This window comes from Ochotona curzoniae, unplaced genomic scaffold, assembly GCF_017591425.1.
Source record: "Ochotona curzoniae isolate NIBS_2020 unplaced genomic scaffold, NIBS_Ocur_1.0 contig_3622, whole genome shotgun sequence".
Lineage (NCBI taxonomy): Eukaryota > Metazoa > Chordata > Mammalia > Lagomorpha > Ochotonidae > Ochotona > Ochotona curzoniae.
In genome coordinates this window covers 13,366,741-13,381,521 of record NW_024465926.1, presented here as the reverse complement: position 1 = coordinate 13,381,521, position 14,781 = coordinate 13,366,741, and the positions used below count along the sequence as shown (strand labels likewise).

At 48.7% G+C, this 14,781-nt stretch overlaps 1 protein-coding gene across 3 annotated transcripts in view; it reads left to right on the top strand.

Annotated features, from left to right (window-relative positions):
- Nucleotides 1-83: 83 nt before the first annotated feature.
- The window catches only part of PRMT7 (protein arginine methyltransferase 7), a 30,371-nt gene continuing 15,673 nt past the window's right edge, over nucleotides 84-14,781 (top strand). For 2 of the 3 annotated variants that reach the window (XM_040982483.1, XM_040982482.1), the window contains exons 1-7: nucleotides 84-586; nucleotides 1,785-1,821; nucleotides 4,452-4,601; nucleotides 7,077-7,185; nucleotides 11,638-11,750; nucleotides 13,390-13,631; nucleotides 14,214-14,394. In XM_040982483.1, the coding sequence (XP_040838417.1) occupies nucleotides 219-586; nucleotides 1,785-1,821; nucleotides 4,452-4,601; nucleotides 7,077-7,185; nucleotides 11,638-11,750; nucleotides 13,390-13,631; nucleotides 14,214-14,394 (1,200 nt within the window). In that variant the 5' untranslated portion in view covers nucleotides 84-218. The remainder of the gene's footprint in view (nucleotides 587-1,784; nucleotides 1,822-4,451; nucleotides 4,602-7,076; nucleotides 7,186-11,637; nucleotides 11,751-13,389; nucleotides 13,632-14,213; nucleotides 14,395-14,781) is intronic. The other variant, XM_040982484.1, reaches the window with a different exon arrangement.

Here is a 14,781-nt window from a genome sequence, read left to right as displayed (position 1 = left end):
GCCACACTAAAGCCGGGAGCCAGGAACTCCGTCTGATATCCCGTGTGAGTAACTAGAATGCAGACATTTCAGCCATCTTCTGCTTTTCCAGGCATACTGGGGAGCTTCTCCAGAAGTGGAACGGCTGGGACTCAAACCAGTTCCTGTGTGAGAGACTGGCATTGCCTGGTGGTGGTGTTACACACTGCACCACAATACTGGCTCATCCAGTTTTATGAATGGATTGTAGTTTTTGGTATTATTTTTCGAATGTAATACCAATAACTCTTGCTGACAAGAATAAAATGTTGATTAGCAAATACTTTCAGTGGCTTTGGGGTTTTTGTTCATTTCTTAATGTTTACGTTTCCCATTGTTTTCTTGTCTCTGTACCCTCCCCCGCCCCAACTCCCATTTTGGGACATCATGATCTGGAAAGATCTGTGTCCACTCGATGTGTCTGTAAAGAAGTGAACTGGCCAGGCTACTTTTCTTTGAGCAAACCGGGAGCCATGAAAGTCTTCTGCGGCCGGGCCAACCCCACCACGGGGTCTGTGGAGTGGCTGGAGGAAGATGAGCACTATGACTACCACCAGGAGATTGCAAGGTAACGGGGCTGGCCGCGTGGGGCGCTGGATCGCAAAGGATGCCTGGGCATGCGTGCTAGGTGGCTGAAGCCATCCGTGGTCAGCAAACATGCTGAGACCAGAGGGTATGCAGTGACCTCAGCAGAGTCTAAAAGTCTGGTTAGTGGAACCAAGAGGAGCCAAGCATCTTGAACATAATGAGGAAAGTGAAGTCTGAAGAGTAAGGGTTGTATGTGAACTTTGAGCTGAGCCAGTTGGGGGAATGCCCAGTATGTCATTGTCTGATGAAAGACACTGCTGAGAGGTTTGTGGGCTTTGGTGGTGTGTTGTGGCAGATTAAGCTGCTGCCTGGGATACTGGCATCCCATGTGGGAGCTGGTGAAGTCCTTACTGCTCCTTTTGTGACCTGTCTCCCTACTAATGCTACTGGAAAGGTGGAAGATGGACCAAGTCCATCCACAGAGAGGAATGTCTTCCGTCTGATGGGTCATTCCCCAAGTGGCTGCAATGGCTGGTTCCAAGACTTTGGGCCATCTTTGACTGCTTTCCCAGGCCACAAGCGGGGAGCTGAATGGGAAGCCGGGCAGCCAGGATTAGAACCAGCGCTCATATGGGATCCCGGTGCGTTCAAGGTGAGGACTGTAGCCACTAGGCCGCTGCACTGGGCTTTCCTCCTCCTTTTAAATAAATGAATCTTAAAAAAAAAAAAAAAAAGAGCTAGAGCATGATGCTATGGCTCAGTGGCTAAATCCTTACCTTGCTTATGCCAGGATCCCATATAGGGTATTGGTTTATGTCCCTGCTGCCCCACTTCTGCAGCTCCCTGCTTATGGCCCAAAGCCTTGGGACCATGCTGTGCTTACACTTGCCTTTTCTGCCACACCTCTCCTGAGTGTATTATCTGTGGTTATCATAGGGTGCAGCTGTGTAGAAGATTAGGCCAATTATGAGGCAAAGCTGGCCCAAGTTGTCCTGGGAGGACCCTGTGTGTATGTGATTGGAGGCATCAGTGGCTGTGCAAGTGCTGTCACTGAGTCTCCCCACAGCTTTTCGGGTGTGAGATTATCTGTGTTGAGCTGTTTTTCTGTAGTGCAGTAGAATGCAGCGGATAGTACTTTACCACAACTGACACGGTCCGATCCTCTTAGAAACGCATTTGTGTTGTGTTGATGCAGGTCGTCTTTAGCAGAAGTTCCTGACCTGTCTCTTGTTTTCTAGGTCATCCTACGCAGATATGCTGCATGACAAAGACAGAGTGAGTATAAAAGGAAACCGTTATCTTGACACCGTGTTAACGATTTTGGACTGTTGTCAGGTCAGAAGCTCCTGGGAGCTTCTGTGTCACAATGGTGCACACTGCACAATGTTGCAAGGTCAGGAGTTATGGGAGGCTCAGCCTGGCTCTGGCTCTGGTTCTGGTTCTGCCTTGGTTTTAATTATTTTTTTTTTAACTGTGCTTCAGATATCGTTCAGATTAAGAGATATGGATAGTGGTTGATTTCTGTTGTTACTCTAGTAAAAACTCTAATTATGTGGCATCTCACATGCATAGTCAGCCTGTGATTTTAAAATCTTATCTGTAATCTCTAGATGAGTCCTCTTACAGGACTGTGTTTTCCTCAGTATGCTTTTATGCTCACTGGAGAATTACATTTCTGATTTTCTCTTCCATGCTTGTGTTTTGCCTGATCTGTGGAGCAATATAGGTCTGGTCTTAGGGTGTTTTGCAGCCTAGCGTTCCTTGATCTCCCAGACTGCTTGCTGGTTTGCCATGTCTGAATGGTTCAGAAGCTGGGAAGTTTGAGGTGGACGGATGCAAAGGGAAGCCCTGAAACCCAGTAGGCAGGAGAGGTTTCAGGGCAGGTGGTAGGGATGTCTCCTTCACCTGAGCCTGGCTGGAAGCTCAAGGCAAAGGGCTGCGTAGTATCTTCAGTTGCCGGCCCCATCACAGTGGCTGGGTGGCTGGAGGCCTCGCTCATTTCTATCATGTGCTGAGCGTGTGGGGAATTGCAGAACATTGTTCTTGACTATTGGCTAATCCCATCTAGTTTAATGGTCTGGAGCGTCGCAGGGGACTCGTGGGGGCTGGAGTTTTTCTCAGTGTAGCATGATGTGCAGAGAGGGTCCTTCTTTGCCCCAGCCTCCAGGGGATCTCGGCAGTGGTCTTGCCATGCAAGCAGTCAGCTGTTTGGAAGGGTGGCTCCCTTGTCCTGTGAGCCTGTACTCGGTCGCAAGCCCTGATCGCATTGCCCCACGGTCCAGCTCAGCCCTGGTCTGCGTCCTTACATGTGGCTGACCAGAGGGTCCTTTTTTTTTTTTTAACTGTTTATTTTCATCCACTGGAGACTGGTCTACTCTATAGATGCTTGCAACAACCAGAGCTGAGCTAGGCTAAAGCCACAAGCTCCGACTCTGAGTCTCTCAAATACTTGAGTCACCATCTGCTTCCTCCAACGATGCATTAACAGGAAGCTGGAGTGGAAGTGGAATAGCCAGAACTCCCTCCAGCACTGCAGTTGGCACTCTGATGTGTGGGCACCCATGTGGCAGCTTAAGTGCCTGTGCCATGGTGGCTGCTCACCAACGGGTTGTTCTGAGATACCAGTCTGACCATATGCTTTTCTACTAAAACCCTTTGGTGACATCTGAGTGCTTTCAAGATAAAACCTACATGTGTCTGAAAAATGTGTCTGGCTTCTGCTGTCCCCTACCCAGTGTGACACAGATGAGGAAATTTAATAGCAACTTGGTGGGAACTAAGATAAATATACTCTCCAGGCCTACTCAGCATAGACCAGCCGGTGTTCTTCCTACAGAAGCCAGAAAGACCGGGGGATCACAGCTGACACTGCTGTTGCCAACCAGGATGCTAGAATGGAAACTCTTTCTTAAAATAAATGGAACAGGGGGGCTGGTGGTGCCTTATCCCATATCAGAGTGCAGCTGTTCCACTTCCAGCCTAGATTCCTGCTAGTGCACCTATGAAGGCAGAGGAAGGGGTGCAAATACTAGGACCACTGCATTTTTTCTTTTTAAAAAAATTTTGGGGGCCCGGCGTGGTGGCACAGTGGTTAAGGTCCTCGCCTTGCACGCCCGGGATCCCATATGGGCGCCGGTTCTATCCCGGCAGCCCCACTTCCCTTCCAGCTCCCCGCCTGTGGCCCGGGAAAGCAGTCGAGGACAGCCCAAAGCTTTGGGACCCTGCACCCGTGTGGGAGACCCGGAAGAGGCTCCTGGCTTCGGATCGGCATAGTATCGGCCGTTGCACTCACTTGGGGAGTGAATCATCGGACGGAAGATCTTCCTCTCTGTCTCTCCTCTCTGTGTATCTGCCTTTCCAATGAACAAATAATAAAAATAAATCTTTAAAAAAATTTTTTTGATGTATTTGAAAGTCAACAGTTACAGAGAAGGAGTAACAGAAACAGAGATCTTTCATCTGCTAATTCACTCTGCAGATGGCTCAACACCAAGAGCTGGGTCAGTCTAAAGCTGAAAGTTAGAAGCCAGAAGCCGGGAGCTTCTCCTGGGTCTCCCACATGAATACAAAGGCCTAAACACTTGAGCTATTCTCTACTGCTTTCTTAGGCACGTTAGTAGAGCCTGGGATTCAAATTGGCATTCATATGGGGTGCCAGTGCCACAACCTGCAGCTTTATTCACTGTGCTACAGCCCCAGCACCTGTTCGAATGAATGGGAAACCCATATTGGCCCCTGCCTTTGGCTTAGTCCAGCTTGGGCTATTTGTGATCATTTTGGGAGTGAATTAGCACATGGAAAATACTTGTCTCTCTTCCTTTTTAATAAATCAACTTAATAAATAATCTTTTTTAAATAAATAAAGTAATTGGTTTGAAATTAATTAATTTTTCCCTTTCTTTTAGAATGTGAAGTACTACCAGGGTATCCGGGCAGCTGTGAGCAGGGTGAAGGACAGAGGACAGAAGGCTGTGGTCCTTGACATTGGCACTGGCACAGGACTCTTGTCCATGATGGCGGTCACAGCAGGTGCCGACTTCTGCTATGCAGTTGAGGTGAGCCATGCTCTTCAGGTGTGTGTCCTGCACCTTCTGAGAAGTCCCAGGCTTGCTCTTTCCCTGTATGCTCTGTCTCTGACACCACCGAGGGCTCGCCGGACTCCAGCACAGGGCCGGCCTCCAAGCATGAGTCACATGCAACTCCTGGCTCCGGGAGTGTGCTTTGTCTTCTGCAAACAGGAGCTCTCAGCCCTGACTGCACAACAGAAATGGAGGGGATGTTTTAAAAGCTCCTTGGCACCTTTACACTGCTCCTGACCTTCACTTCCCTCTGAGATGGGTCTAGTTTTACTGGACTGAGGCTCGGTGTGGGGTTTTCAGCAAGGTTGAGAGTCACTGCCTTCAGTGTCTCCGTCTCATGCGCTCAGTGACCAGCTGTGACCAGGGCCTTGGTGTTGGACAGTATAGCTATAGATTTGCATCATGCAGCAAGTTTTATTGAATTGTGGTTTTCATTTTATTTAATAAATTACAGGTAAATAGCTACATGTAACTTCCATATTGGACAGCACAGGTTTACAAGTTGAGCTGAAGGGCCTGGCATTGTGGCACAATGGACTACGCTGTAATCTCAGTATAACATTCAGGAATGCCAGTTCAAATTCTAGCTGCCCTATATCCTATCCTGCTGCCCTATATCCTACTGCTGCACCTGGGAAGGCAGCAAAAGATGTTCCTGACACCTTGGACCCCTAAAAGCAGGTTGGAGTTCCTGGCTCCAGGCCTTGGCCTGGCCCAGCTCTAGCTGTTGGAACCATTTGGAGAGAGATCTCCCCCCATTCTCTTTCCTTCCCTCCCCTCTCTCCCGCTTTCTCATTTTGTATTTTAAATAAATATATATTTTAAAAAACATTGTTGTCATTTTTCCCCAAGTGGAATTAGAAGAGGACCGAGAATAAGCTGTTGGGCTGGCCATTAGGAGGATATTTGAGTAGGATTAGGAGTGGGTAGAACCTCAGCCATTACACAACAGGGTGGAGACTTCACTGTTATGTGCTTGATAAAGGAGGACTCTGGGGAATGTTCCTTATTTATTTGAAAGGCAGAGGGACAGAGTGGGAAAGAACAAGATCTTGGAGTCTGAAGCCATCAAAGCCAGGAACTCGGAATTCCTGCAGGTCTCCCACATGGGTGTCAGGGCTCAGGTACCCAGGCAATGTTGTACTGCGTTCCCCAGCAGGGGCTGGATCAGAAGCTTAACAGCCAGGACTCAGTGAACACCTTGATGTGGAAGGCTGGGATTGAAAGTGGTGGCTCAGCCTGCTGTACTGCAGCACTGGCCTCAGTGATTTCCTCAGCAAGTGCCCCAAAGTCACCTCACATTCTTAGGATTAGGGGCCCATTGTGATGGCTCAGTGGCTAAAATCCTTACCTTCCATGTACTGGGATCCCAGTTCATGTCCCAGCTGCTCCTCTTCCTGTCTGGCTCCCTATTTGTGGCCTATGAAAGCGGCAGAGAATGGCCCAAAGCCTGGGGACCCTGTACCTGCATGCAAGACATAGAGGAGGCTCCTGGCTCTTGTCTTTGGATCAACTCAGCTCCGACTGTTATGGCCACTTGGGGAGTGAACCAGTGGACAGATCTTTGTCTTCTTCTTTCTGCGATTCTCCCTTTCTAATAAAAATAAATGAATCTTAAAAACAAAAAAAATTACCAGACCAGCAATGTGGTATGACCCCCACCGCAACAGGATACCACATAAACACCAGTTCAAGACCTGGCTGCTCCATTTTCCATCCAGCTTCCTGCTAGTATACCTAGGAAGTCAATGAAGAATGGCTCCAGTGTTTGGGCCCCTGCACCCCTATGGGAGATGGCAGAGGAGGCTCTGACTTTGACCTGGCCCAGCCTTGGGAATTTTGGTCATTTAGAAAGTGAGGTGCAGAGGCCTGAGGCTTTGGTCTGTTCTCTGCTGCTTTACCAAGCCATTTGCAGGGAATTGGATCTGCAGTGGAATAGCAAGAACTTGAACTGGTGCTTATATCGGATGCTGACACTACAGGCTGAATATTATGATGCAAAGCTATTATGCAAGCCTCTCTCTTTTCTGTAATTCTGTCCAATAAAAATAAATAAACCTTTTAAAAAAAAAAAAAGGTATGGACAGCAGTCCGGGACCTGTGTTGGTTTCAGGGTTCGTTCCTTCAGAAGCTCAGAGGTGTCAGACCTCACAGCTTTTTTCTTTGCTGTTGGTGCTGCATGGCACAGATGGTTGCTTTGTGAGGCAAGCCCTCTTGCTGAGTCTAGTGTGGCAGTGACACCTAGTGCTCTAACTAGGTAGTGCAGGGATCCCGTGTCTGATGGAATAGGACCTGCTAGCCACAAATGAAACCGGACTCATCTTTTTAAGTTCATTCTCAAGACGTATTTGGAGAATAAAGTTAGTAAGCTGACAAATGCTAGGACTAGAATCTTGCCAGTAACGTGAGTGCTAGAATGTTATTTGATTTATTGTTTCTTCCGATTTCTAGGTTTTCAAGCCAATGGCTGATGCTGCTGTGAAAATTGTGGAGAAAAATGGCTTCAGTGATAAGATTAAGATTATCAACAAGCATTCCACTGAGGTGACTGTGGGGCCAGGTGAGATCTGCACATTTTCTGGCATGAGCTTCTCGTGCTCTTGTGTGAAGAGCAAAGCTTTTTTTCAACAACATGCGATCATTTTGAGTTTATTGCACGCTTATGGGACCTGTGTGTGGTGGTCTTTGCTTTTTTGTAAAATTTCCCTGAATGGTCAGCCCCCTGGCTCTGGTCTAGGCACCCAGCACTGAGTGCCCTGCACTGTCACTCCTGGTTACCCACTAAGGGGGCACCCTTGGAGTCGGCTTTCTGTCACCCAGCGTGCGATTGCCGAGACCATGTGCCGTGGTCTGTGTCTCGGCCACTCGGGCTCTGCAGCTCAGCAGTGTCGTCCAGGTGACTCACGCTGCAGGAGGCCATCAGAGTCCTCTCCTGCCCAGTCTGGTCTGCTCGTCATGCCCCTGGCGACCTGGGCATCGCTTTCTTTCTCCAAGAGTTATCCGTTTGAAAGGCAGGGAGAGGGGAGCCAGGCAGTCTGAGAGCAGCAGGAATTGGGTGTTACTCTTACCTACTCTGTTCACTCCCCAGAGGCCCACAACGGCCTGGGCGAAGCAGGCTGCAGGTGGGAGCCAGGAAGTTCCCCCAGCTCTCCCACTTGGGTAGCAGCAACCCAAGTACAGGGTAAGGTTCTGCATGGCCAAAAGACATTCATGTAGCTCTAAGCTGAGCAATATCCAGAGCTCGCAGAGGACATAAAGCCTGCAAGTGCTGGTCAGCCAGGTCAGAAAATCCTCACTGAGCAGCCAGGTGCTTGGCAGAAACACTGCTCGGCCCACCCCTCTTCAGTCTGGCTCAGGAATCCTTAGGGCAGTGGTCCTCCATGTGGGGACTCTGCCCTGCCGCCCCCTTTCCCCAGGACATGTGGCCATATCTAGGTATGCTTCACGCTGGCACAGATGATAGTGGGGTGGGGGTCCTGCTACCTCCCACACTGTTCAGGACTGCTTCCCACTACAGAAATAATCAGACCCTAAGTATCAACAGGGCTACTACTGAGAAGCCCCAGCTTAAGGCTGCTCCAACTCTGCTCCAAACAAGCTCTAAAACAGGTTTTGGGCCTGGCACCATGGTCTAGTGGCTAAAGTCCTCGCCTTGAACGTTCTGGGATCCCATATGGGCACCAGTTTTTATCCCGGCAGCTCTACTTCCCATCTACTTGTGGCCTGGGAAAGCAGTCAAGGACGGCCCAAAGCCTTGGGACCCTGCACCCACGTGGGAGACCTAGAGGAGGTTCCTGGCTCCTGGCTTCGGGTTGGTGCAGCACTGGCCGTTGTGGCCACTTGGAGAGTGAATCATCAGATAAAAGATTTTGCTCTCTGTCTCTCCTTCTCTCTGTATGTCTGACTTTCCAATAAAATTTTTTAAAAAAATAGTCAATAGGCAAAGAAGTAAAATATGACCCAAAACCAAGATAATAATAAGCCAACAGAAGAAACCCAGAAAAGACAAGGGTGGAGAAATGGAAGATAAAGATGCTAAAATGGTGACCATAAATGTTACTTAGAAGAAAATGTGAACATGAGTAATGGGGCAAATTGACAAAGTATCTAAAAGGGGCTTTTAGAGTTTAAAAAAAAAACCACAGTATCAGGAACAGTTCAAGGACAGGTGTTGCTGCACACGGGGCTGAGCTGCTGCCCAGGATGCCCATGTTATATATCAGCGTTCCTGATTCAGATCCCAGATGTTTCCAGCCTCCAGTCCAGCTTCCTGATGATGATTCTGGGAGACAGAAGATTATGGTCCAAGTACTTGGGTTGCTGCTACCCAAGTGGGAGAGCTGGGGGAACTTCCTGGCTCCCACCTGCAGCCTGCTTCGCCCAGGCCGTTGTGGGCCTCTGGGGAGTGAACAGAGTAGGTAAGAATAACACCCAATTCCTGCTGCTCTCAGACTGCCTGGCTCCCCTCTCCCTGCCTTTCAAACGGATAACTCTTGGAGAAAGAAAGCGATGCCCAGGTCGCCAGGGGCATGACGAGCAGACCAGACTGGGCAGGAGAGGACTCTGATGGCCTCCTGCAGCGTGAGTCACCTGGACGACACTGCTGAGCTGCAGAGCCCGAGTGGCCGAGACATAGACCACGGCACATGGTCTCGGCAGTCGCACGCTGGGTGACAGAAAGCCGACTCAAGGGTGCCCCCTTAGTGGGTAACCAGGAGAGACAGTGCAGGGCACTCAGTGCTAATCTCTTGGCACTGCACGTGCTCTCTCACCCATGGACAGTGGTCAGTGAGGTTCTCCCTTTCTGAAAACTGAAGCGGCCACTGGGCTCACTTGGCTCATTTTTCTTGTGGGAAGCAGACTGTTGTCTCGTCCTGCATCTGAAAAGGTTTCTCTTTTTATCTCTTCTAGATTTCCAGTTGTTGGGAGTGGGAGAGTGGTGGGTATCCTCCCACTTGCTCCACTAGGGTAGCAGTGGAGTTGATTTGTTTGGTGTTTTTTCTGTCCAGCACAGAGCCCTTGGAGATCCATGTTCAGGGCCGCCTCTGCCCTACAGGCTCCTGTGTGCTTTCCTAATGATTTCCCTTTGTAATACTCAGCACTGCAGTGATTAAATTGTTATATAGTTGTGTTTGATGTCTGTGTTCCCACATGAGCGTGTGAACTGTGCAGGTCTTACTCAGGATTCCATTCTCTTACTTGCTCAGAGCCTTGTCAGCCTTGTGCGGTCCACAGCCCCTCAGATTTGGAAAATTACAAATTTAATGGGAATTTCATTTGCAGCCCAGCAGCACGTGTTGTGTTTGCTGGAATGGGTGCCTGCTTGCTTCTCTTTGTGTCCATCCCTTGCTGCTTTGCTGTATGGGTCAGTCAGTCCTGCCCAAAACATGTTCCAGTCTTGTTTCTCCTTCTGTGCTCCTTCCGCTTCTGCACGTGTTTCCTCCACGTTCCTGTTCTCAGGCCTTTGAAGAAATGTCATCGCAGCTCGTTCTGTTCCTCTGAGATGGACTGCATATGCCCGGGGAGCGGCATCTGTTCATCCCTCCTGCTATTGACAGAGATACACAAAGGAAGCCGTGAGGCAGCTGCCCTCTCAGGTCTCCTTGGCACTGTCAGCACTCGCTGTAAACACCAGGCTTCTCCTAGGTGTTTTAAGATTCACTGGGTCAGAACACTTTATTTTTAGTTTAATGAAGCAGATTTGCCCAGTAAATCATTTTAAGCTCCATAATTGGCTTAAAAATGAAACCAGGAGATAGAATTAGCAGGGCTGGGTGATTGGCTGTGGAGTGACAGAAAAGCAAGCTAATGTTTGTTGACAATTGCTCACTGGCCTGCCAAGCATTGATGTGGGCACTGGGGTGCAGTGGTGAGCAGGTGGTCAGGGACTCTGTGACTGAAGCTCCTAAATGATGTCCAGGTTTCTGAAGTGTATGCCTGGGGTCTGCCAGTCACTGGGGCTGAAATCTGGGGAGGGGTTGAGGGTGGAGAGGGGGGTGAGGCTGTGGAGTGGGTCAGAGCTCATTTTAGAGGTGATGCAAGTAATAGAATGGACCCAAAGCTCAGGGTTTGTCCACTCACCCCCATCTTTGACCCCTTTCCTGTTGCTTTTGTGTCGCATCTATGAGTCTTGTTCCCTGTGTAGATGATGAGTGAGACCTGTCAGGTTGTAATCCATGAGCCATTAGAATGTTTATAGTTCATTCTTCATAGTGAACAGCCCCTTCCAAAGTCTGTCTGCTTTCTTGGCTCATTAACAGTTATAATTAACATTACATTACAGTGGTTTAGAGAAATGGAGTTGACATACAGAATCTTCCAGAACTGTCCTGTCCTAAAACAGCAGTCATTTGGGAGCTTATTTGGTGGCCTGACACTAAGTTAATTAAGGGGATTTATTATAAGGAATCTGGGGCATCTAAATCATGGATTTCGATTTTTGGAGATGCAGCCAAGCGAGGGTGAGTGGGAGGGTCATTAGACAGCCTCTTGGCTTGATGTTCTCTTCCTCTCTTTGCAACCAAATACCAGCCTTCACTTTTTGCTTTTTAACTAAATTTTTTCCCTAATTTCTGTAGTTAATATTTTATTTATTTGTTTCTCTCCAGTTGCTAATCAGGATGAAACAATGTCTGTATATTTGGTTGGTGTATGGTCTGTTTTGAATGACCTGTTTTTATTTTACCGTGTTTCTTGTTGGATGTTACTAGTTTTCTTTTTCCTAGTTCTTACTACCAATTTAAAATGTGCAGAATAAAGTGAAAAGGTAAAAACGAAAAATTCCCATAGTCTGGACTTTCCAGGTGTGAACATGTTTCCAAACACACGAACGGGTGTATATTTTGCGGAACCATGGGAAAGTCAGGTGAAGACACTGTACTGCTGCCCAGTGCTTCAGCATCTGTGTGTGTGATCAGTGTAATGACCACATGGCCTCTCACCTTTCATGGATTTGGTGTAAATATTTTCCCTGGCCTGTCTCACTCTAGTTCTGTTTCTTTGTTCTCCTCAGATGGTGACATGCCATGTCGTGCCAACATCCTGATTACAGAGCTGTTTGACACGGAGCTGATCGGAGAAGGGGCGCTGCCTTCTTATGAACACGCACACAAGCATCTCGTGCAGGTAGCGGATCCCCAGCTGCCCTATGTCTGTGGCTGTCATCTCAGTGAAGCTCAGCCTAGCCTCAGCCCTCAGTGTCTCCCCAGGCACATGGGTCATTTATGTTCTCACTACCTCAGAGGCTGTGGCTCAGAAGGCCAGAGGTATTAAGGGAGAAAGACCCAGTGCGTGTCATTCCTGTGCAGGAGCAACTGTGTGTGTCCTCACACTGGTGCCCAGTGTAGAGACTGAGGTTGGAGGAAAACTGGGCTAAGTACTTGAGCAGGACCTGGAGATACCAGCACTGCAAGTGACGGTGGACAGTTGTCCCTTGCACTTGGCCATGAGGAGCTTCTGGTGTCCTGACAAGCACCACACTCAGGAGTCAGACTCTGGTACACGTGTTAAGGTGTTGGTTGGGTTCCCCACCTTCCCTGTCCGAGTGCCTGGGTTTATGTCTTGGCTCTGCTTCTGATCCAGCTGCTCACGCACACACTGGGAGCCAGCAAGTGATGGCTCAGATACCCAAGTCTCTGCCACCCAAGTGGGAGAACTGAATTGAGTTTCAGTCTCCTGTTTTTGGCTTGGCCCAGCCAGCTGTTGCAGGGCTTTCAAGAAGTGAGCTAATGGATAGAGTGCTTGCTTTGTCTCTGTTCTGTCTCTGAATCTTTCTCTTTTGAAGAAGAGGAAGAAGAAGAGTTAAAAGCCACACTGAAGGTTGTCCTGTCCTGGGGCCAGGTTACTGCTCAGTAAGACTAGGATCCTTTCTTCCAAGTAATGCACAAGTTCGGCATGGTGACAGATAGGGTGTGTGTGTGTATGTGTGTGTGTGTGTGTGTGTGTGTGTGTGTGTTTAAGATTTATTTAATTTTTGTTGGAAAGTCAGATATGCAGAGTAGAGGAAAGATCTTCTATCCGATGGTTCACTCTCCAAGTGACTGCAGTGGCCAGCAGCTGAGCCAATCTGAAGCCAGGAGCCAGGAGCTTCTTCTGGGTCTCCCACGTGGGTGCAGGGACCCAAAGCTTTGGGCCATCCTCAACTGCTTTCCCAGGTCACAAGCAGAGAGCTGGATGGGAAGTGGGGCTGCTGGGATTAGAATCGGGGTCTGCTCTCTTAAGCCCTTAAAGTGCCGAGAGCTTGGACTTTATCTGGCCTAAATCATTTTAGGCATTGTATGTATACTTTTGTGAAATCTAGTTCCTTTTCCTTTTCTTTTCCCTATCTCTAGAGCTTAGGGCTGAAAACACTTTACTGTCCTAATAGTGATGTGGCTTTAAATGTTGCTAAAGATTTATTAGTTATTTGTTTATTTGAAATAGTTAAAGGAGACAGATCTTCCATCACTGGTTTACTTCCCAAGTGGCCACAGTGGCCAGGGCAAAGCCAAGCTGAAGCTAAGAGTCTCATCCAGGTGTCCGCAGATATGGCAGGGTCCAACCACTTGGGACATCTTTTGCTGCTTTTCCAAGCTATTGGCAGGAAGGGAGCTAGATTGAAAGTGGAGCAGCTAGGACACGAGCCCATACCCATATTAGATTGTGGTGTCACAGCAGCTTTCCTAGCTATACCACAACGCTGGTCCCAGTAACTTTTTTAACCAGTGAGATTGCCTATGGTTCCGTGTACTGATTGGTTGTCCTTTTGTTTGTAATGTGACCTTAGGAGAACTGTGAGGCTGTGCCGCACCGGGCCACCATATACGCACAGTTGGTGGAGTCGAGAAAGATGTGGTCGTGGAACAAGCTGTTCCCCATCTGCATTCACACCAGCCGTGGGGAGCAAATCATTAATCCTCCCGCAGAGCTGGACAGGTGCCCCGGTGCACCCTCTGTCTATGACATACAGCTGAACCAAGTGTCACCCGCCGACTTCACTGTCCTTAGCCACGTGCTGCCGATGTTCAGGTACTGAGGACCCACCTGAGTAATAGATCTTTGGGAGAACTAATGGAATTCAGAACCTTGGAGTTATTTTTTAAAGATTTTGTTTGCTTGCTTGTTTGTCTATTTATTTGAAATGTTATGGCTGGGGATGGGGGTGGTGGGCAGAGAGAGATTTTTCTGCTGGTTAACTCCCCAAATGGCTACAGTGACCAGAGCCAGGCCATTCCAAAGCCTGGAGTCAGGAGCTTCTTCCAGGTCTCCCAAGTAGGTGCCAGGGCCTAAGCACTTGGGCCTTTTCTGCTGCTCTCCCAGGTACATTGACAGGGAGCTGGATTGGAAGTGCAGCAGCCACAACTTGAGCTGGTGACCACATAGGATGCTGGGGCTGCAGGGGGCAGCTTTAACTGTTAGCATGGCTCCGGCCCCTGGAAGTTCTTTTAAGTGAGAAGGAGGCCTGGCTGGTGTCACCTGCTTGTGAAAGCCAGATTTTTTTGTTGTTGTTTTATTGCAACCAAGCAGCATTGTTGGTTAGGCCACTGCGGAAACTTGAAAGCAGAATGTGTGGGTTAAAGTACATTTATGTTCTTGGCTATTCTTCCACAGTGTGGACTTCAGCAAGCAAGTCAGTAGCTCAGCTGCCTGTCATAGTCAGCAGTTTGAACCTGTGGCATCTGGCCGGGCTCAGGTGGTCCTGTCCTGGTGGGATATTGAAATGGACCCTGAAGGGAAGATCAAGTGCACCATGGCCCCCTTCTGGGCACATTCGGATCCAGAAGGTCTCCAGGTAAGAGGCAGGAGCTGAGCATGTTTTCTTGTTGAACAGGAAACTTGCCATCCACTTTAGTTTGTGAGACAAGAGCAGGTTGAACTGCAGATTCTGTAGAATTCACAGGTAGAGGAGGAGGTTGTGTCAGAAGCAAAAGAGGAGTTAGAAAGATAAACACAGGCCCGCTTTGGTAAGGCAGACCTCTCAGTGTGAGTTCATGATCAGCACCCGTGGACACAGCAATACAAAAACTTCGCCTTTTTTTTTTTTTTAAGGTTTATTTATTTGAAAGTCAGAGTAACAGGAGAGAGAAGGGTCATTCTTCATTCACTGGTTCACTCCCCAAATGGCTGCAGTGGCTGGGACTATGCCAGGCCTAGCATCTTCCCAGACTCCCATATGGGT